The sequence below is a fragment of the Cucurbita moschata genome, unplaced genomic scaffold (assembly GCF_002738365.1).
Source record: "Cucurbita moschata cultivar Rifu unplaced genomic scaffold, Cmos_1.0 Cmo_Scf00006, whole genome shotgun sequence".
NCBI classification, from domain to species: domain Eukaryota; kingdom Viridiplantae; phylum Streptophyta; class Magnoliopsida; order Cucurbitales; family Cucurbitaceae; genus Cucurbita; species Cucurbita moschata.
The window spans coordinates 1,468,714-1,490,972 of record NW_019268522.1 but is presented as its reverse complement, the minus strand read 5'-3'; the positions used below and the strand labels follow the sequence as shown (position 1 = coordinate 1,490,972).

General features: G+C 36.9%; 3 protein-coding genes across 3 annotated transcripts; 1 reads left to right on the top strand and 2 right to left on the bottom strand.

The window, feature by feature from the left end:
• The first annotated feature begins 2,304 nt into the window (after positions 1–2,304).
• LOC111444007 (probable transcription factor At3g04930) lies at positions 2,305–3,870 on the top strand. The gene has a single exon (XM_023081903.1). The coding sequence runs from the start codon at positions 2,627–2,629 to the stop codon at positions 3,788–3,790; it is 1,164 nt and encodes a 387-aa protein (XP_022937671.1). The 5' UTR covers positions 2,305–2,626; the 3' UTR covers positions 3,791–3,870.
• An 865-nt stretch (positions 3,871–4,735) lies between these two features.
• On the bottom strand, positions 4,736–6,454 carry LOC111444017 (40S ribosomal protein S24-1-like). Its single transcript, XM_023081920.1, has 5 exons — positions 6,263–6,454; positions 5,768–5,809; positions 5,234–5,404; positions 5,066–5,152; positions 4,736–4,981 (listed from the first exon to the last, which is right to left on the bottom strand). The coding sequence occupies exons 1-5, from the start codon at positions 6,332–6,334 to the stop codon at positions 4,940–4,942; spliced, it is 414 nt and encodes a 137-aa protein (XP_022937688.1). The 5' UTR covers positions 6,335–6,454; the 3' UTR covers positions 4,736–4,939.
• A 6,404-nt stretch (positions 6,455–12,858) lies between these two features.
• LOC111444000 (probable serine/threonine-protein kinase WNK9) lies at positions 12,859–16,857 on the bottom strand. Its single transcript, XM_023081895.1, has 7 exons — positions 16,542–16,857; positions 16,424–16,461; positions 16,066–16,293; positions 15,734–15,954; positions 14,495–14,652; positions 13,988–14,402; positions 12,859–13,907 (listed from the first exon to the last, which is right to left on the bottom strand). Exons 1-7 carry the CDS (start codon positions 16,614–16,616, stop codon positions 12,946–12,948), a joined length of 2,097 nt encoding a protein of 698 aa, XP_022937663.1. The 5' UTR covers positions 16,617–16,857; the 3' UTR covers positions 12,859–12,945.
• Between the last annotated feature and the right edge of the window lie 5,402 nt (positions 16,858–22,259).

Genomic DNA, 22,259 nt, shown 5'->3' with positions numbered 1-22,259 from the left:
ATATTCTTAAATTAAATAAAAAATACCCTTAAATTAAAAATAATCTAAAATATTTTTAGAGATAAAAAATAAAAAATGATTTTAAAAAATACTATTTAACTTTTCAAATACCTCTAAATAAAATACTTTAATTTTTTAAAAATAAAATAAAATAATTGAGATCGTCTAAAAAAAATATTCATGACTAATATTTTTAAAAATTTAAAGAATTTTATATTAATATTAAAAACTTTTTAAAAATTATATTTTTTTTATTAAGACGTAGGGTATTAATGTTAATTTTCAAAATTAGTGCCTATTTTTTAACGTAATATTAATTATAAAAATATTTTTTATTTTTTTTAATTAAAGATATTAATGAAAATTTTTAAAATTTAATAGTATTTTTTAAACAAATCCTAACCGTTTCTTTAGTTTATTGTGAAAGTTTAGTAATATTTTTATTAATTTAGCCTAACAAACGTTCTTTGGTCAGAGAAATCCTAAAATAAAATTATTTTTATAAAAAAGTTGGAAATAGGTTTATAATGAATTAAATATGACAAAAATACGGTTGAGTATTACGACCACACACGTCAATACTGCAGGACCTAGTTGCCTACCATAATTCTATGATTGCACATAATATACGATCGTGTAATTATGGCATGTGATCACACGAGCGATGCAACTATAGTGAACAATCATACTTTGGTATATTTTTTTCAATATATAATTTATTTTATATATACAATCACTCGTCCAGATAGATAGATAGATAGATAGATAGATATATATATATATATATATATTCCATTCATGCTTAGAAACCAAGCAAAAATTTTAGATATACTAACTTTTAATGTTTGAAGGGTAGTAACTTCAACTTTTTGAAACCTATACCGAAAAAAGATATGTACGTTTTCACTAAATTACTTAATTTCTCAATGTCAACTCTTTGTCCCGAACCATTTTAGTTGCAACTCAACACGGGCATGGATTCAGGTCTGCTATTTCAACCACATGCTAGCACGAAAGTTATCGACACTAAATATTGTGGACTAGCGATTTCATATCATAAATTATCTTCAAGTCTCATATCGTATCGAGATATGCTTCCAATCGTTCTCAACACTAAATATTAGATACTAACGATCATTTCGTTCAAAGAATTTAAAGAATTCGCTTGGAAGTGAGGGATTCGAGCTTCGAACTTTATAATGGATACGACGGATCGAGCTTTATAGTTTGTGGATTCGAGCTTTATAATTGTGGGTTCGAGCTTCAAACTTTATAAGCTCTTCGCTGCCCCACACATCGGGCACTGCTAGTCCTCCGGTAGCTGTTCGAACGACAGTCTCGGTGCTACTAGATACGACGGATCTCCGACTGCCTCGTCGAATTTATGCCCACATGATCTACATTCATAAATCCCTGTGTTCAACATTGCAAATTTGACATAAACATCGATTACAACCCAATCATACCCTACTTTCAAGAAGATTCATAATATTCAACGTTTATAAACAATGTTAGTGACACATTATGACTGTTAAATATTTTATATTTAAACTTTATAAGATCTTAGTTATTAATGTCACACGTATCCTGAATAATTAACCCAACTAAAAAATAAAGGACGGAATTGAATTGGACAGTGAAGTCTTCACTATTGTCAACGCAATTTAAAAAAAGAATCGTTTATTCCTCTATCTCTCATATGGGTTTCATAATGATAGAAATTCGTTCTATAAGCGACACGGGACTCAATAGAGTTATTTTACAAATAATCTGTTATAGATTTATTGGTGCTGGGTTTTTTTTCTTAGCGAATACGTCTTGTTTATCTCGATGAAATGAGCGGAATGACTATTCCAATTCCAAAAATATTCACGACTCTTAGTATCTTATCGATAACTTCACTTGCATTGCCGGGTATGAGCGGTTTTGTTGCAGAATTAATAGTCTTTTTCTTGGAGGTGTTGGATGAAAGTTCCACATAAGCTAACAACCAAGGAATAGTATCTCTATTGGAACGAGGCCTTTTGGGAAATCCAAACCAAAGACACGAGAGGTTGTGCTCAAAGTGAACAATATCATATTAGTGTGGAGAGTCGTGTTCATCAAATAGTTGCTTAGTTCACCAACTCGAAATTTCTAATTGGTCCAAAACGTTCTTCTAATCAAACCCGTGCACGCCCTAATAATAATAAAATTAAAAACCTATGTTTGGGAAGATTTCAAATAAGAACAATAATAAAAAATAAAAAAAAGAAGGTAGAATTTATGAGGATTTGCAGCTAAAATTGGCCTAATTCCAATCACAATATAATGATGTATTTCCATTGGGAGGTTTTTCTTTATCAGTTAAATTTTCTATTAAATTGCTCAATTTCAAACAGAAAATAAGAACAATAATCAAACACTTGTAAAATACCTAACCATTTGTGACCAGCAATATAGGAACTATTGATATCCTTAAATTCTATCCCAAAATCCTCAAAATCAATTGAAATCAATGAAAAGAAATGAGAGAAATTGATGATTACCTCTAGAACCAGGCGAGAAACCAGATCAATTGTTCTTCTGCGGATTACAAAACCCGAAATTGAACCCCAATCTTCCATTTGTTTGAAGAAATTTCATCATGACATGGCCGCTTTCTGGTTGGATTTTCTCTTCTTCTTCCTCCTCCTCCATGGAAGAAGACCAAAATTCTCAACCCTCCGATGAACATGGAGTCTCTGATGATGAACCTGGAACGCCGCTGAATGAGGAGGACGAGGAATTCCAGGCCGATTCTTACCGAGAAGATGCACAAAACAATGGAGAAAACGCCGCGGTTTCGGATGGCGTTTCCGATGAAACAGACGCCGCGGATTTACGTCAATCTAAAACCAATAGTTTCTCTCCGATTGACGATCGTATTCCGTCTGTGATCGCTATCCCTGCCAATGTACCGAACAATATCGTTACCGTTGCTGTTCCGCCACGGCGGAGAGTCACTGTCTGGACCAATGAAGATGAAATCCAGCTCTTGCGTGGTTTTCTTGAGTTTGCGTCGGAGAATCGAATTTTTCCCCATCGTCTTCAGCAGCAAGACGCCGCTGCGTTCTATCGTAAAATCAAACCGAAAATTCAGCTTTGTTGCGGTAAGAATCAATTACTCGACAAGCTTCGAAGATTGAGAAGGAAGTACCAAATCACTTCGAGTAAGATCGATTGCGGCGAGAAACCGGCCTTCAAAAGCCTCCACGAGCGATCGACCTTCGACATTTCGAGAAAAATTTGGGGCCGAAATTCCGGCAAAAAGCAAACGTCGGTAGAAGATAGCATTCTAGACGAAGTCCTCGCGGACATTAATCCTAACTTCATCGAAATCCAGGTGAAAACAGAGAACCTCGAAGAAGACGAATCCGAAGAGCGAGAAGATTATCAGCAACTAACAAAACGGCGACGCATGGCGTATCTCTCGGGCGAAGCGAGCAATTCGAACGAGATTCCGGCAAGGACGAACAGTATAGTCGACGATATCGGAAAAATTTCAGGATTGGTTGAGGAGGTGGCGAGGGGATGCCTGTCGCCGTTATTCAAGGAGTTGATTAGTAACGGATGGCCGCCGGTTGGACTCGCCGGGAGGATTCCAAGTTGCGGCGGGGGAGAGGCCGGGGAGGAGCGATGGCGGAAGCAGCAAGAGTTGGAAATGGAGGTTTATTTGAAGAGATTGGAATTGGTGCAGGAAGAAATTAGGGTTTCATTAGAACAGTTGAGATCGAAGGAAGAAAGTAAAAATAACGACAATAATGGCTAATTCACAATCTTAACCTTAGAACTTGTACAGTACATGTGTTTATATTCATTTGACATAATTTGGATAATTTAATTGGGCATGAAGAACGTATTTGAGTGTAATGCAATGAAGAACGTATTTGAGTGTAATGCAATGAAGAACGTATTTGAGTGCAATGCAATTTCGGGTTGGATTCAATTGGTGTCCCAAGTAACTTAATCCAACTCAATCTCGTACCTCTTTAAAGTCGTGATATTGACATAGCTCCATAAAACCCCGACAAGGTTTGTCTTCGTCAACCAAATATCGCTTGTGCAGAATCTAAACTTGTTCGACCACACACATCGAGACACAACATCACATTTCATTGTCATTTTGATCCCCAACAGATGTGTCCGAGTCATTTTCATTTTGATCCCCAACAGATGTGTGTCCGAGTCATTTTCTTTTTGATCCCCAACCAATGTGTCCAAGTCATTTTCTTTTTTATCCCCAACAGATGTGTCCGAGTCATTGTCATTTTATCCCCAACAGGTGTCCGAGTAAACCAAGGCAAATGCATCACCATCCCAATACATGGGACAACATCACAATTGTTACAAACATTGAAGTTTCTAAAAGTATGATAGAGTTGAGTTGTAAGCCATTGATCGAAAAGCAAGGATATGGGCTCGTGTGAGTAGGAAACAGAAAGTACTCCACGAAAAATGATACCCAGTAGGGTACTAAGCTTCCTACAGGACCCCTATCACACTCAAAAAACAAAAATGACCTCCTTCTCGATACATACACGGACCTATTTTGGAATTGGTTGGATTGACATAACCAAAAAATTCTATAATTCTAACATGCAAACCCGAGCCAGAAATAATCTATCCGATTTAAATTTTGAAGACATGAAATATCCCACAAACAATTTTTCATAAGCTACCAACTATGAACAACCTCAAATGGGTCAGCCAAGAGATGGAAAAACAAGGAAATATATTAACTGTAACGTCAAAAATGTTGAACAAGTTTTGATATCACTAGTCACCAACAACCAAATCACTGATTAACATAATAACTTCATTTAGGAGTAATAAAACGAAAACTAAAAGAGACTAAAAAAAAGAAAGCAACCCAATTCTGCAGACGATCCTTGGTGATAAGAACAAAACTCCAGCATCCTCATTTCTTCTTTCCTGCCTTGGCAGCATCTGAAGCCTTGGTCTGTAAAAAGACATCAACCAGTGGTAAATAGTAATGTTTCATCATTCGAGATCTCGTCGACTAGCTATGAATGTTTTTACTTACCTTCTTAACTCCACGGATTTTCTTGGCCCTGTTCTTCCTTTCCTTCATTTGCTTTCTTGACTTCTCTACCTTGGTGTCGAGTCCATTCTGAAACGAGAAAAACGGTTGAGTTTGAGTAATGTCGAGTTTGATTATTGAATTTTGGTTTAGAGGGAGAATGTAAATTACCCTGATCAGCCTGTACTTTGGCTCATACTTCTTGGCATTCTCAACAGAGTCATAGATCAAACCGAACCCGGTAGATTTTCCACCACCAAAGTGAGTTCTGAACTTGAAAACAAAGATGGCATTTGGGTCTTTCACGTCGTAGATTCTGCCCAACTTCTCCTTTAGCTCAGCCTTAAGAGCGAGATATAGAAACATATCACATGATGAGCAACATATGCCAAAATGCAAAAGAATTAAGCATCATGAATGCCAGAACAATACGGCCTTAATTTCATAAGCTTTACAGAAAAGTTTAGATGTCACCATTTCAATGAAACTTCGGAAATTACCAAAAGGAGCATGAAATAAGCAACGAGTGTATAAAAATTAGTACTAGTTATAATGTTCAAGACAGAAGAGGTACCCGATAGAAGTAATTGATGAGATTCATGTTGTATTCTAAAGAACTTTGCACATATGAAAGACAATTACTGAAGTAAAATAACATAAATTCAACCAAAAAGAATAAGGAAATTGAATCGAAAATGGATTTACCTTTGAGACATTGGGTCTGCCTGGGTGAAGAACATCAATGACCTGAAATAAACATGGGACAAACAGGTTATAAACGACTTCAAAATCTCTTCCAACCCCCATCAAAATATTAAACAAACAGGAGTCTCTGAGCTACCAAGGAACAAAAATCACCAGCCCTAAAGAAACCACGGTCGTCAAAGTGGCAAGCACTAAATACCCTAAGCTCCAAGTAATAAAGAAACGAAAAACTTCAGATTCATTTAAGACATTAAGGTTTTCGATTAAACATAAGAGAACCCTTTACAGCGTCAAACAAATGCAACTCATCCACTTCAGTACCACACCAGAATCCACGAACTAACAAACTCCAAACTCAAAAACCAAAAACGAAATAAAAAAACAAGTTAACATCGCCACACAAGAATCAAACGCCACGGGATCACACAACATCAAGGCCTAAAAGAACAGGAATGCGGAAAGCAAGAACGAAGGTGTGCGATCTGAGAAACTTACGAATTGCTTCCTGGAGAGGAGCCTGTTGGTCATGAACTTCCTGGTCCGGATAGTGACTGCCTTGTCCGCCATGACTGGATGTGCCCCAAAGAGGATGGAAAGCTTGAAGCTCTTGGAAGGGCGAAGGCGCAGAGAAACGGCAGCTCTTAACCTGAGTCGGGATGATAAAAAGACTGGATGGCAAAACCCTAGCTGGCTAATAAAGTCATTGGTGGGTTAGGGTTTTGGGCTTTTTAAGCTTTTGGACCTGGTTTTTATTTAGTGTTCAAATTGGGCCCAAAAGTTGTTCGACCTCATTTGGGCTTTACTATTGTTATGGGCTTTTCATAATTCGTTAAGGCTTTGGGCTTTTTATGCTATTGGGCCTGGTTTCAGTATTCTAATTAGGCCCAAAAGTTGTTGAATCTTCATTTGGGCTTTTCTATTTGTTATGGGCTTTTCATAATTAGTTAAGGCTTTGGGCTTTTTAAGCTCTTAGGCCTGATTTTTAGAGTTCTAATTGGGCCCAAAAGTTGTTGGATCTTGTTTTGGGCTTTTCTATTTGTTATGGGCTTTTCAGAATGGGTGTGGCCTTTTGGATTTTACAACTTTTGGGCCTCATTTTCATTGATCTAATTAGGCCCAAAAGTTATTGGACCTAATATTTTTGGGCTTTTTATTTCCTATGGGCTTTTCAAAATGGGTTTGAGCCTTTGGATTTTGAAGCTTTTGGGCCTCGTTTTCATTGATCTAATTGGGCCCAAATGTTATTGGATCTTATATTTTTGGGCTTTTTATTTTCAATGGGCTTTTCTAAATTGGTTTCGGCTTTTGGATTTTGAAGCTTTTGGGCCTCGTTTCCATTGATCTAATTGGGCCCAAATGTTATTGGACCTCATATTTTTGGGCTTTTTTTATTTTCAATGGGCTTTTAAAATGGGTTTGGGCTTTTGGATTTTCAAGCTTTTGGGCCTCGTTTTCATTAATCTAATTGGGCCCAAAAGTTATTGGAACCTCATATTTTTTGGGCTTTTTATTTTTAATGGGTTTCGGCTTCTGGACTTTGAAGCTTTTGGGCCTCGTTTTCATTGAACTAATTGGGCCCAAAATTTTATTGACCTCATATTTTGGGCTTTTTTATTTCCTTTGGGCTTTTCAAAATGGGTTTGGGCTTTTAGATTTTGAAGCATTGGGCCTCATTTTCATTGACCTAATTGGGCCCAAAAGTTATTGTACCCCATATTTTTGGGCTTTTTATTTTCCTATGGGCTTTTCTCAATCGGTTTGAGCTTTTGGATTTTAAAGCCTTTGGGCCTCATATTTTTTAGCTTTTTATTTTCTGTGGACTTTCCATAAATTTTTTGTGGTAATTTCTAAAAAAAATATTTACAACTGGAAAATAAAAAAAACTAGAATTATATATTTTAGGAGAAGAGAGTGAATAGTAATTTATTTTCTTCATCTCTTAGGTCCACCCTAGCCGTCTAACTTGGAAAGGTCGTTCTTCTCCCCAACCAAACCAGTGTGGCATATCACAATTCACACCCCTTCAGGGCCCAGCATCATTGCTGATACTCGTTCCTTTCTTCAATCGATGTGGGACTCCACCAAATCCACTCTGCTTCGGGGCCCAATGTCCTTATTGGCACGCCGTCTCGTGTCTACCCCCATTCGGGGAATAACCTCCTCACTCGTACATCACTCGGTGTCTGGCTCTGATACTATTTGTAACGACCCAAGTTCACCGCTAGCAAATAATGTTCTTTTGGGCTTTCCCTTTCGGGCTTCCTCTCAAGGCTTTAAAATGCGTCTGCTAGGGAAAGGTTTCCACCCCTTACAAAGGTTGTTTCGTTCTCCCCTCCAATCAATATGGGATATCACATTCAACCCTAAAATTATGCATTTTTAAAATTTCTCCTTTATTAACTTAAAATCAATAGCAATTCATTAAAATAGGTATATTATAATTACACGTCAACAATTCCATCACATCAAAACGGAGGAATTGAAGCAATTCTGAGATCGTATGACACATCACAAAGTCAACATCTTCGTGATTCTCGGTCTGAAAATTCTCATCTTGCCTACTCTCTTTTTACATAGCTAACCAATTGGTGTACTCTTCCTCGACGCTGACCCGATAGAAGTCAAGTCCATTATCTAAAAAAGAATGGTCTCGATTTTTCTTTCTTAAGTAATTAATAATTATTGTTGATCGCGATTAAATTTCTTTTTATGAAAGTGATGTAATATTTAATACTATTAATAATGTTTTTTTTTATAATAATAATGGAATATTGGAAGAATGAATATTTTAATAATATTTATTATTATAAAAAATTACAAAAAATAAATAAATTTTTTTAATACATGATATAATTATTAAAATTAATAATAATTATAATCGAAGAGAGTTGTAAGGAATTTGATTTTGTAAGGAATATAAAAGAATATTATTTTTCCTTTTGAAAAGGTATAAAGTAAAAATAATTTTAAAGATAATCCACTCCTCAAAATTAAATTAAATTAAATAATAAATAAAATAAATCCATTATTTTGACCCAATCTTCTTATTCAAATATTATATACTATTTTAATTATAAAAATATATTACAATGGTTTTAGTTAAGGTCACAATCGCACTTTGATGGCAGCGGGCTTGCGATTGTGCGACACTCACTCCCCAGCAACAAGTGAGTTAAGCCTATTCGTTCTTGCGTCGGTTACAGCCAAGCGACGTATGCTCGAGCCTCTAGCCCAGGTTCAAAAAGAGAGTTTTAGAAAACGGGCGTAGAGAGATTTCGAAAGCAAGATTTGAGAAATTGAAATTGGTGTTATATGGTAATGTAAGCAAAAGGCAACAACGGCTTACTGCATATAACTATCCGGTCGGGGATTATTTGCTATGTTAATTGTTCGAACTATATTTTTCTCGTTCATAATCAAATAAGTTTTTTTTAGGAATATTTATGTTTGATACAACATTTTCTTACTGGATTGAGTGTTCATATGATTCAAGAACTCAACCAACCCGAACTATAAATATTGGGTTTGGTTAGATTTTTTTTTCTGTTTGGGTTAGGTTAAATTTTTAAAAAAACTAAAAATTCGAGTCGGTTCACGGGTTGACATTTTTTTGTTAGGTCAACTTGACCAACCCAAAAATTAGTTTACAACCCAACCTGTCCTAAGGTACTTTTAAAATTATTATGAAAATTAAAAATATTTTATATTTGTAACTATTGATGGACTTGTGAATGTTTGATATTTGAGTTTTATGAAATTTCAGTTATAACAGATAGGGCAGATAAATATAATTTTTTTTTAATAATTAAAAAAAAAACTTTGACAACTCAACCCAACTCAACCCAAAAATAGAGTTGAGTGTATTTGGGCATTTGATGGTGGCACGGTGGTGGAACGTGCATGGTGGGGCAAAGTCAAGTGCGTTCGGGTGTGCAACACGAGCCTCGTTGAGCACGAAATGTTGCGACGTTGCCTCCTAATTTAGGCTGGCTTAAGGGTGGATGATGGCCGGGTACAATGACGAAACCTTGTTGAGTACAAGAAGTTGTGTTGTTGCTCTGAGTGTTGGGTTATAAACTCTATTAGGCTCCTCCATTCACCGTAACTTCGGGAGAAGGGGTGCCTCCTCACAAAGGCGGTCGCAGTGACCAGGCCCGGGCGACTATTTACCAAAAACACAAGTCTCTGCAAAGTCGTAAGACCATGTATGGGGGGTGACGCCTACCCAGTGCCGAAAGGTCAAGGAAGTTGGTGAGTTGATGACAGGGGAGCCGGCGACCGAAGCCCTGGTGAACGGCGGCCGTAACTATAACAGTCCTAAGGTAGCAAAATTTCTTATTGGGTAAGTTTCGACCCGCACGAAAGGCGTAACGATCTGGGAACTGTCTCGGAGAGAGGCTCAGTGAAATAGACATGTTTGTGAAGATGCGGACTACCTGCACTTCGACAGGAAAACCCAATGAAGCTTCACTGTTCCGCAGCTTAGGTGGAGGGCGAAGAAGGCCCCCTTCCGGGAGGCCCGAGCCATCAGTGAGATACTACTCTGGAAGAGCTAGAATTCTAACCATGTGTCAGGACCTACCAGCCAAGAGAATTTCGAATGAGTTAAAAAAAAAAAAAATTTTATTTTCCACTTAAGATGGTCAATGATAAAAGTCCAAGGAGAAGAATAATTTTTAATTAAATTATTTTAAAATGAGATTTTTTTCCATTTTAATAATTTTTTTTTGGCGTGTATTAAAAGAAAAAAAAATTACATTTTTTAAATAAAAGGGTCAAATAAACTAAGGTAATTGGGTCAAATTTATTAATTACTTAATAATTATAAAAAGTATTCTTTTTCATTTTTTAAATAATTTAATTAATGGCTTGAAAAGTTAAAGGTATTATTTAATTAAGATTTGATCTAAAGTACATGATTATTATCTTTAATCAATAATTAATTTAGATATTGAACCTTCCCAATGGCTTCCTTTTTAAAGTTATATGATATGGTCCTTATTATAAAATAAAGTTAATATCATATTATTATAAATATTTATTTTTTATGTGACAATAAGGCAAGTAAACTAGCAAGCTAGCGTGTAAAGCGGGCACTAAATTTCCGTACAGTTAACGACATAATCAAAGTTATCATGAGCACGTCTCTTTTTTAAACCACAATTATAATTTGGAACGATATGCTTTTTTTTAATGATTGAAATATAAAATCAGTAACGTTTATAGGATGAATGAACGACTTTTTTTACAACTGTGATATTTCTACGACCAGTATCACGAGACAACTTTTGGTATCAAAAAACAAATACAACATGTATCGGCCTAAGCCCACCACTAGCACATATTATCTTCTTTGGGTTTTCCCTTTTGGGTTTTCTATCAAGGTTTTTAACATGGGTGTGCCACGAAAAGGTTTGAACATCCTTATAAAAAATGTTTCGTTCTCCTCCTCAACTGATGTGGGATCTCATGGCCCAACATCCTCGCTGGCACTCATTCCTCTCTCAAATTGATGTGCGATCTCACAATCCACCCCCTTTCAAGGCCTAGCGTACTTGCTGGCACACCACCTAGTGTCTACCCCCTTTCAGGGTTCAGCCTACTCGCTGACACATCGCCCGGTATTTGGCTCTGATACCATTTGTAACGGTTTAAGCCCACCGCTAACAGATATTGTCCTCTTAGGGTTTTTTCCTCTCAGGCTTCCCCTCAAAGTTTTTAAAACACGTCTGTTAGGGAGAGATTTACACACTCCTGTAAAAAAATGTTTTGTTCTCCTCTCCAGTTAGATCTCACACAGTGCATATACAATATATCATGAACGAGTGGAACGGGTGATTATTATTTACAATTTTGAGCTCACGATTTTGAAAGCGGCTCGTGAGATCGTGAGGTTAGCTTGTCGTGGTTGTCATCGTCAATCGACTTTATGTTTCTTTATGAATTAGGATTCTTATCATCATGTGGGGCAGAGGTAATGCAAAGTGCTCCAAAGTGTAAATGAGGTCATTGTGTGGACCATACACAAAAGGTGGAATGATCTTGTAAAGTGATGTGGATAAACGTTGTGAGGAGAAAAGTGTGTGCATGGCCACATAAAAAAAAAAAAAGGAAGAAATACAAAAGCATAGCCCTTTTTAACCTAAAACGAAACACAATTTCAACTTAAACACTAAAACCGAACATGATTTCAACTTTGACTTGTGAGATCTCACGTCAGTTGGAGATGAAATGAAGCATTTTTTATAAGGGTGTAGAAATCTCTCTCTAGTAGACGCGTTTTAAAACCGTGTGATTGACAATAATACGTAATGAGCCAAAGTGGACAATATTTGCTAACAATAGAGTTGGGCGGTTGCAAATGGTATCAGAGGCTGACATTGGGCGGTGAGTTAGCAAGGACGCAGGCCCCCAAGAGGGGTGGACTGTGGAATCCCACATCGATTGGAGAGGGGAACGAAACAATTCCTTATAACCCTTATAAGGGTGTGGAAACCTCTCCCTAGTAGACACGTTTTAAAACTGTGAGGCTAACAACGATAAGTAACGAGTCAAAACAGACAATATCTGCTAGCGATAGACATAAGCTAGTACAAATGGTATCATAACTAAGTTATGAATGGTGTGCAGCAAGGACGTTGACCCCTAAGGAGGGTGGATTGTGAGATCTCACATCGGTTGGCGAGAAAAATGAAACATTCCTTCTAAGGGTGTAGAAACCTCTCCCCAGTAGATACGTTTTAAAACCATGAGTCAGATAACAATACGTAACGAGCCAAGACAAACAATATTTAGTATTAGTGGGTTTGGGCTGTTACATGATTTGTATGTCCAAATCAATCAACAAAGCTCTCGAAACTTTTCCTTTCAAGTAAAATCCAAGGGGGGAAAGCGGTAATGCTCGAGCGTTTTCAAACCAACACAACCCATTAATTCATTCAAGTATATTTACATTGTACGATCGAAAATGTCTCGTAAAAGAACGTTTAGCTCACGATTTTACTCGAAAACATACTCCACTTCACAACTCTTACCCGTGAGGCACGACGTTCTTGCCTCACAACACTCCTTTCTCTACCCTTTTGGTTTCATTCAAGAAATGGCAAATGTGATATATTTATTTGACTTGTTTTAGTGTATAGAATCCATAAAAGAATACAAGGAGTGGCCTTACATTGTTACATATGAACAGCATCAACTGGTAGAGATATTGCTCTATGAAGAGAACTTGGAAGCAATGAACCATTACAGGCATTTTTAGCCGTGACAACCTTCTCCACGACAGGCGATTCCACGACCTTCCGAGCGTCTGAACCGTAACAGCTATTACTGATATAAACACGGCTCTCGGTACTATTTCGGTTCGTATCTCGATCGGACCTGTCGAGGGTTTGGTCGTGGCCTACCAGTGTCCCATTCTCCATTTTTTGTTCTTTGAGCTTGTTTAATTCCATTTGGTACTTTGCCTTAATCCATCTCAGTTCTTGCTGGGCATCATTTTCGTCAATATCTCGAGGTTCATATAACGAAGGCGTTTCCGAGAAAGAAAGGGAATTCATCAGGTCCCTAAGCGACGTTCCCGTCTTAGGAACGGTTTTACTTTCCACAATCGTTTCTTTAGTATCCGTGACTGTACTTGGTCGATCTGTTTTCTCGTAATCTTCATCCGAGTGGCTATGTCGTGAGCTCATTGAGCTAAGTTCACGGCTTTCGTGACGACCCCATATTTCAGGATAATTCAAGCTTGATATATTCGGTGCACCCTCTACTGGATGATGCTCGGATTCGTCAGCTTGATACATTATCTCCTCGAAACGACCGTGTATCGAAGCATATCGATGTCCACAACATTGAGCTACGTCCGAGTTTTTTCCGCCAGGATTCCTCAATGAAAGACCATTTGATGAAGCATTGTTGTAAGAAGTAGTAGCACAATTATGACAAGCAAAACGAGGCGTTTCCTCAATTCCCGGACCTGGTCTCCATTCGGGTACCAAGGAAGCGATTTCTCCGTCGATCATATCAGCAATTCTCGTCACGTCTTGATCTGTAATATCTAGCTCCGCTACCATTTCTGTTGCAACGCTTAATGCTGTATCCGTCTCGACATCGAACGGAAAGTAAATGTTCCTAATAAGTCCTGTAAACGAACCGGTTTAGATTCATCATCGGGTCGCAACCGACGTTTTCGAAGTAAACAAAAAGTGAAGAAATTTCTACCTTCTTTATCAGTAATTCTGAGTCTTAAGAAGATGCTACCATCTTCTCTCATCTTCCCTTTAATGCTAATATCAACATCTTCAGAATGTTCACCTTCATAATACTCGAAAAGCTCGATTCCATTGGTTTCGTGATCAATCGGATGGTAACCCGATTCACTCGAAGCTTCGAAACTATAATCATATGGATATCCGTTACAAAAGGAGCTGTCACGTCTTATAAGAGGGCATACATCGTCGAATCCTCTCCCGTAATCGACAGGTCTAAGATCATATTCGCCATTATCAACTTGAAGAAAAGGATCATTCAAAAGCTCTGCTGCCGAGAGTCGAAATGAAACCGATGCTAAACACTTATCGATGAACTGTCGCACTTCGGGATCCTTCACTTTGTACAAGGCATCTGGTTTTTTCCCCTGAAAACGCACAACATAACGCATTAATCTCGAGCATATGAACACGAATGCGAACACGAGCATCCGAAACACGTTTAGAGAGAGATTCTTACGGATACGACTTTCTTGTAGATCTGAGCAGGATGAGTGCATTCGCTGTATGGATATTCAAACGTTATCATCTCGAGAACGCACATCCCGAATGAGTAAATATCGACTAATTCGTTATATGCTTCTGCATACACTTCTGGAGCCATAAACTCTGGTGTTCCTGTGAATTTATAACACATTATGAAAAACTCTTACAATTTTACCTACTTTCAAAATAAGAATCATATCTTACGGTCCACCCCCTTGGGCCCAGCGTTCTCGTTGGAACGTTGGCCCACTGTCTAGTGTCTGGCTCTGATACTATTTGTAACAGCCCAAACCCACCGCTAGCAGATATTGTCCTCTTTGGACTTTCCCTTCCGAGCTTCCTCTCAAGGTTTTAAAACGCGTCTATTAGAAAGAGGTTTCCACACCCTTATAAGGAATGTTTCGTTCTCCTCTCCAACCGATGTGGGATCTCACAATCCACCCCCCTTGGGGCCCAACGTCCTCCCTGGCACACCGCCCAATGCCTGACTTTGATACCATTTGTAACAGTCTAAGTCCACCGCTAGTAGATATTGTCCTCTTTGGGCTTTCCCTTCCGGGCTTCCCCTCAAGGTTTTAAAACGCGTCTATTAGAAAGAGGTTTCCACACCCTTATAAGGAATGTTTTGTTCCCCTACAGTCTAGACTTTCCCTTCCAGGCTTCCTCCCAAAGTTTTAAAACGTGTTTGTTAGAGAGAGGTTTCCACACCCTTAGAAGAAATGTTCCGTTCCCCTCTCCAACAGATGTGGGATCTCACAATCCACCCCCCTTGGGGGCCAGCGTCCTCGTTGGCACATTGCCCAGTGTCTGGCTCTGATACCATTAGTAACAGCCCAAACCCGCCGCTAGCAGATATTGTCCTCTTTGGACTTTCCCTTCTAGGCTATACCCCTCAAGATTTTAAAACGCGTTTGCTAGAGAGAGGTTTCCACACCCTTATAAGGAATGCTTCATTCCCCTCTCCAACCAATACGCGATCTCACAAGTGATTCTAGAAGCACAAATTCACATAGTTCGAGATAAGCAAACCCACATAACTCAAGCTAAACAAATCCAACCCGTAAGCCAAACAACCCCCGAAATGAACAGAGTTTCAAGGGGGGACGATAGAGATCGTTCGACACCACAATCACAAGCTAAACAAACCCAACTCCAAGACCGAACAACACCAAGAACAAATAAAGTTTTCGAAAGCCGAAATCCAAAACCATACCTACACAATGATCAGCATGAGATTTCCTAAGAATAGCAGCAAGTCCAAGATCACCAATCTTAACCTCCCCTTGATTACCATTAACAAAGATATTATCACACTTGAGATCTCTATGGATAATAGGAGGCTCATGGCTATGCAAATAATGAAGCCCCTTCAGAATCTGCCTACACCAATGCTTCACAGCTCTAATATTAACTCGTTTATGCTTCAATCTATACCTAAAGAACAAAACCCCACCAAAATATGCCAAAAATCAGTAAAAAAACAACACCCAGATACCAAAATGACCAGAAATGACTGAAAATCATCCAAGTTCATCAGATACTTACTGTCTAAGAGTACCAGAAGTGAACATTTCAGTAACAAAATTGATGTTTCTATTAGCAATATCAACCCAAGAAGTGTAGAATTTCATGATATTTCTATGTTTCAATGTCTTCAAGAGATGAATCTCACAGTAAAGTCGTTCCAGATCTTCAGGACTCTGCAAGAAATCATAGAGTTTCACTTGATTCCAAGCTACTTCAATTCCATTATACTCATCAAAAGCTCTGTAACTACAAAAACCCAAATGAAGAACAAACGAACAAACGAACAAAAACCCATCAATAATCTTCAAAAGAAGAACAGATTTCCAGAAATTAATGTAATGGGAGGCTCATAAAATGCAAGAAATCATGTTCTTACACTGTTTTTGAAGCCCCTTTTCCTAAAATTTCATTATACTGCAACGAACAACAAAACGCAAAATCATAAAAGGGGAAAAACATGAACACAATAGAGAGAAAGAGATGTGGAAACGTACTCTGCCATATCGGCCAGTGGGATCAATTTCAACGAATTCAGAGCAATCGGGCTCAAGATCTGAGAAACCATCCATTGTTTTCTTGTGTTCATACAAATTTTTTCAACATCAGAGCTGTTGAATCTTGTTTAATAGGATGGAAATCGAAAAGGGTTGTTCATTAGCTCATGAACACACGCGCTACAAGGAGGAGAGAGAGAGAGGAAGAGAGAAAAGGGGGATTTTATAAAATGAAGCAATATTTGTTTTTGCATAACCCTCTTCGAGTGACTGAGCGGAGAAGATGAAGATTGAAAAAGAAAATTAATTAATTATATAATAATTAATTCAATTAAGAGAGAGAGAGAGAGAGGGAGAGAGAAAGCACGTTAATCCACTGGCAGGAACAGTGGCGCCCTTTGAAAGTAGAAAGAAAGAGCCAGCCAGCCAACCACCACTTCCAACAATGTGACAATTATACAAAATAAATAAATATGTGTGAAATTACAAATTTAGCCTTTATGTACCTTAAAATGTTTTATAATTTTACATTAGAGAGGTAGATACGTTTTAAAAATCTTGAGGTAAAGTCTAAAGAGGACAATATTTGCTAGTGGTGGACTTGGTTGTTACAAATGATATTTGAGCTAGATATCGAGCGATGTGCTAGCGAGGAGGCTGAGTCTCGAAGGGGGTAGACATTAAGCGGTGTGTCAGTAAGAGTGCCTTGAATATCTACGAGCCGTTATAAAATTGAGAACGTTCGAGGCAGTGTGCCAGCAAGAACGCTGGATCTCGAAAGGGGTGGATTGTGATATCCCACATTGGTTGGAGAGAAGAATGAAACACCCTAGAAACACCCTTTATAAGGATTTCTACGTTCGAGGCGTAGACACGAGACGGTGTGCTAGCAAGGACACTGGACCTCGAAGGGGTGGATTGTGAGATCCCACATCGGTTGGGGAGGAGAACGAAACGCCCTTTATAAGGGTGTGGAAACCTCTCCCTAACAGAAACACCTTTTATAAGAGCCTGGAAACCTCTCCGACGTACAAGACATTATCTACTAGAGGTCGGTTTGGGCCGTTACATTAATTATTCAATATTTTTAACGTATTAAATTAATTTTTAAAAAACTTATGTATAAGTGAAGGACATAATATTTTTATAATATTTTTTTAAGTTCATAAGCTTATTAAATATAAATTTTAAAGTTCAGATATTAAATTCATAATTTAATTTATATTTTTAATCCCTAATGTCGAACTTAATCACTTTTGTTTAGGGAATCTTTTAATATTATTTAATTTAGTAATTAGTTAAAAGTTAATTTTGGAGAAAAAGTTTGTCAACCAAAATAAAATTTAACATTTCTACCAATTTTCATGGGAATCTTTTAATATTATTTAATTTAGTAATTAGTTAAAAGTTAATTTTGGAGAAAAAGTTTGTCAACAAAAATAAAATTTAACATTTCTACCAATTTTCATCTGGGTTTATACACGTTTATAAAGGGTGTTTCAATCTCCTCCCAACCAATGTGGGATATCACAATCAACCTCTTTCAGGACCTACCGTCCTTATCCACACGCTTATAAAGGATGTTTCGTTCTCCTCCCCAACCAATGTGGGATATCACAATCCACCTCTCTCTAGGATCCAGCGTTCTTATTGACACACCGCCTCGTGTCTACCCCCTTCGGGGAACAACCTCCTCGTTGGCACATAATCCAATGTCTGGCTTTGATACCATTTGTAACGCCCCAAGTCCACCGCTAGCATATATTGTCCTCTTTGGGCTTTCCCTTTCGAGCTTCTCCTCAAAACTTTAAAACGCGTCTGCAAGGAAAAGGTTTCTACACCCTTATAAAGGGTGTTTCGTTTTCCTCCCGACCAATGTGGGATATCATAATCAACCCCCTTTGAGACCCAGCGTCTTTATCCACATGCTTATAAAGGATGTTTTGTTCTACTCCTCAACTAATGTGGGATATCACAATCCACCTCCTTTCGAGATCCAACGTTCTTACTGGCCCACCGTCTCGTATCTACCCCTTTCGAGGAACAACCTCCTCGTTGGCACATAGTCCGGTGTCTGGCTCTGATACCATTTAATAACGGCCCAGGTCCACCACTAGTAAATATTGTATTCTTTAGGCTTTCCCGAAAAAAATCTAATTATATTTCAAATTATTCCTTTGAATAATAATATTTTTTAGATTCTTTAAAATTTCCCTTTTTTTATTGAGTCATGATGATTGAAGTCTCAATTATTGCAAGCAATTATTATTTTTTATTATTATTAAAGATATGACTAAGAAAAAAAGTGTAAACAAAAAGAAAATTAAATACTTTTCAATAAATTTGAAGTCTTTATTTTTTATGGCCAAAAAACAATTATTGGCCTATAAATTAACAAAAAGCAAAACTTCCCTTAACTTCCTCGGAAAAAATGGTCGATGTGACCTAATTTTGACGTATTTTTATTAGTCGAGTTACTCGTATTTGACAACTTCGATCGTTAATTTCAATTGGTATAAACAGATACGAAAGATTTGAATTCACAATAGGCTTGACCCGTTGAACTTGGTCGGTTGAGTAAAGAATTCTATATACAGTGAAAATTGTATTGAAATATCTGAACCTAGAAAATTTATAATTAATATCTCGGTGTCGGTATATACTATAGATTTTGCTTCATTTCTTAGATATTAGAGGTGTACACGTGTTGGGTTGGGCTAGAATTTTTTTGTTTACCAACCTGGGGTTGGTTAGGTTGTTAACCCGAGCAACTCAAATAGAGTCCATACGTCAATCCAACCGTCTATTTTCGAGCTGGGTTGTCGAATTATTTTAAAAAATCATACCTATCCACAATACATATCATATTAATAACTAAAATCTTATAAAGTTCAAATATCAAACATTTATAACTCGCAACACATCACGTCCCGGGCCTTCAACAAGCCTATCTTTGTCCCTCTTGTCTATTCGATGTTTGTGTCTTGCTTATGTCTCAACTTGTCTTCAATGCCCATTTTGCGTGGTGGTGTATTGGATGATGTACCGTCCTCATCGATCGCATCATGACACTTTTCTATATTGGCCCGCATGTGGCTAGATGGGCGTCTCTTGAGGGACGCCACTTTGCTTGTCATGACATGCGGGTCATAACCTACTCTCTTCATAGTATGGAAGTGACATTCTCCCCCACTTAACCTAGTCATCATCGCTACAAAATATTAAATATTCTTAATTTTTAAAAAAGTATGGTGGGGTTCGGTTCTAACCCTATTTTCAAATTTGTCAGTTCTAACCCTGGGTTGGGTTGGGTTGGGTAGTCTGAATTGGTCAAATTATCGAATCATATGAACATCCGTATTAGATATTGTGAAATATATTTATTTTACTCGACTACTTAAAAAGGAACTGAAAGGGACAAAAAGGCGAAGGATTCAAAGGTTATGAATGCAAATTAAACCATGAAATATTGTAATTATGAAAAATGGCCCTACAAATAATTAAATTTTTAAAAATGTCCCCAAAAAACCAACAAATTTCCCAAACACCACGAGTGACCCCTTGTTTGGATAGGAGGTTAGGGTACACTCAAGTAATCCTTATTTGTACAATCCCCACCTTTTCCCCCTCATTCCATTGTCTCACCCAAATATTAATAAATAATGAATTTCTTTTCATTATTTGCGCCATTTAATAATATATTTTTTAATATTATTTTAATGTACATAATATAATCTTTCCCGAAAGATTTCATATTCACCGGTATACACGAAATAATACTATCTAAAGTATATATGTAACCGTTCAAACCCACCGCTAGCAGATATTGTCTCCTTGAGCTTCCTCTCAAGGTTTTTAAAACGTGTCTGCTAGAGAGAGATTTCTGTACGCTTATAAAGATGTTTCGTTCTCCTCTCCAACCGATGTGGGGATCTCACAGTATAGCATTTAGGGTCGTTTACAGATCTCAAACAAAACCCACTACCGATCAACAATTAACTAAGATTTAAATTTTTAATCAAAGAAAAAAATGAAATATTTTAAATATTAAACTATGCTTATATTAATTTTATTATATATTGTGTATTATTAATTAGAAATTACAAAAATACCCTTGGTTTCGTACCATTATTTAATATAAGAAATAAATCAATCGTTTACGATCGAAACAAAATATATTCAAGTTGTAATTTAAATCAATAAAATAAAAAATATTTTAATTTACATTTTCATTAAAAAAAATCAAATTATCATTGGATTCCCATTTCAAATTTGGTTTTTCTTAATTAATAAAGGTCAGAAAAGGGATTATTTTAATGTGATATTAAAAATTAAAAAAATGGATTAACTTGAATTTTTTATATAATTTAAAAAATAATTATAAGATAAATATGAACATGATGCAAAGTGGTCAACGTTTCAAAATTCGAAGTTTGACTCATTTACTTTGATTCCGTAAACGCCGTACGGACAAATAATATGTCTCGGAATTGACAAATCTACCCCTTTCCTATTTTGCCCTTCTCTCAAATTAATTTATTATTTTAGACTTAATTAATAATTGAAATCTATTTATTTATTTTCAAACGTTTGATAAAAAATTTATAACTAAATTTAAATATATATTTTTTAAAATTAAATTTATTGGAGAATAATTAATAAATAGATATAATTGTACGTTAAAACAAAAATAAAATATAAAAAAAAAATATATATATATATATATATATATAATTGAAAACCTGTACCTAGCAGACGCGTAATAGGAAAGCTCAGAAGTGAAAGTTCAAAGAGGACAGTATCTGGATGAGTACCGATTCCATTGTGTACCACTGGAAGCCTTGAAGGGAAAGCGGAGACAATATCTGCTTAATTTAAATGTAGTATTTTAATCTTAAATTATTTCTGTGATGTCCAATATTGGTTGGAGAGGAGAACAAACCACAGTTTATAAGGGTGTGGAAACTTTCCCCTAGCAGACGCATTTTAAAGCCTTGAGGGAATCCCGAAAGGGAAAGCCTAAAGAGGACAATATCTGTTAGCGGTGGATTTGGGCCGTTACAAATGGTATCAGAGTCAGACACCAGACGATGTGCTAGCCTTCTCGTTGTTCCCCGAAGGGGGGTAGACACGAGGCGGTGTGTCAGTAAGGACGCTGGGCCCCAAAGGGGGTGGATTTAGGGGCGGTCCCACATCGATTGGAGGAAGAAAAGAGTGCCAGCGAGAACGCTAGGCCTCGAAGGGGTGTGGATTGTGACCTCCCACATTGGTTGGAGAGGAGAACAAATCACCATTTATAAGGGTGTGACCCCTAGCAGACGCGTTTTAAAGCCTTATGGGAAAGCCCAACGAGGCAATATCTGCTAGCGGTGGATCTGGGCCGTTACAATTTTACTTTCAAATCATATCAAGACTTCCAATATTTTTTGACGGTATAGTTCATAATTTTGGGAGTCGAATTCAGATATTAAAAACTTCTCAAACCAAAAAGAATGTTAATTGGTCAACGAGTTTGATTATTATTATGTTTTTTTTTTGACAAAAATGAAGAAAAAATTGCAAAATAGACCATGGAAAAGAAAAATCTTGAAAAATTAAATATTTTTATTCTTTATTAAATTAAATTAATGTTGTGTTTATTAAATATTTTAATTTATTTAAACTTTTTTTTTAATTTAAAATCTATAAATTCTTATCTCAATTAATACCAAATTTAAT

Coding starts and splice junctions, on each gene's coding strand:
- LOC111444007 (XM_023081903.1), top strand. CDS start 2,627: ATGACATGGCCGCTTTCTGGTTGGATTTTCTCTTCTTCTTCCTCCTCC.
- LOC111444017 (XM_023081920.1), bottom strand. CDS start 6,334: ATGGCGGACAAGGCAGTCACTATCCGGACCAGGAAGTTCATGACCAAC. Junction 5,405..5,767: donor GCAGACCCAATGTCTCAAAG/GTAAATCCATTT, acceptor CTCGCTCTTAAG/GCTGAGCTAAAGGAGAAGTT. Junction 4,982..5,065: donor AAATCCGTGGAGTTAAGAAG/GTAAGTAAAAAC, acceptor GTCTTTTTACAG/ACCAAGGCTTCAGATGCTGC.
- LOC111444000 (XM_023081895.1), bottom strand. CDS start 16,616: ATGGATGGTTTCTCAGATCTTGAGCCCGATTGCTCTGAATTCGTTGAA. Junction 15,955..16,065: donor ACTTCTGGTACTCTTAGACA/GTAAGTATCTGA, acceptor TTTGTTCTTTAG/GTATAGATTGAAGCATAAAC. Junction 14,403..14,494: donor TCTACAAGAAAGTCGTATCC/GTAAGAATCTCT, acceptor GTGCGTTTTCAG/GGGAAAAAACCAGATGCCTT.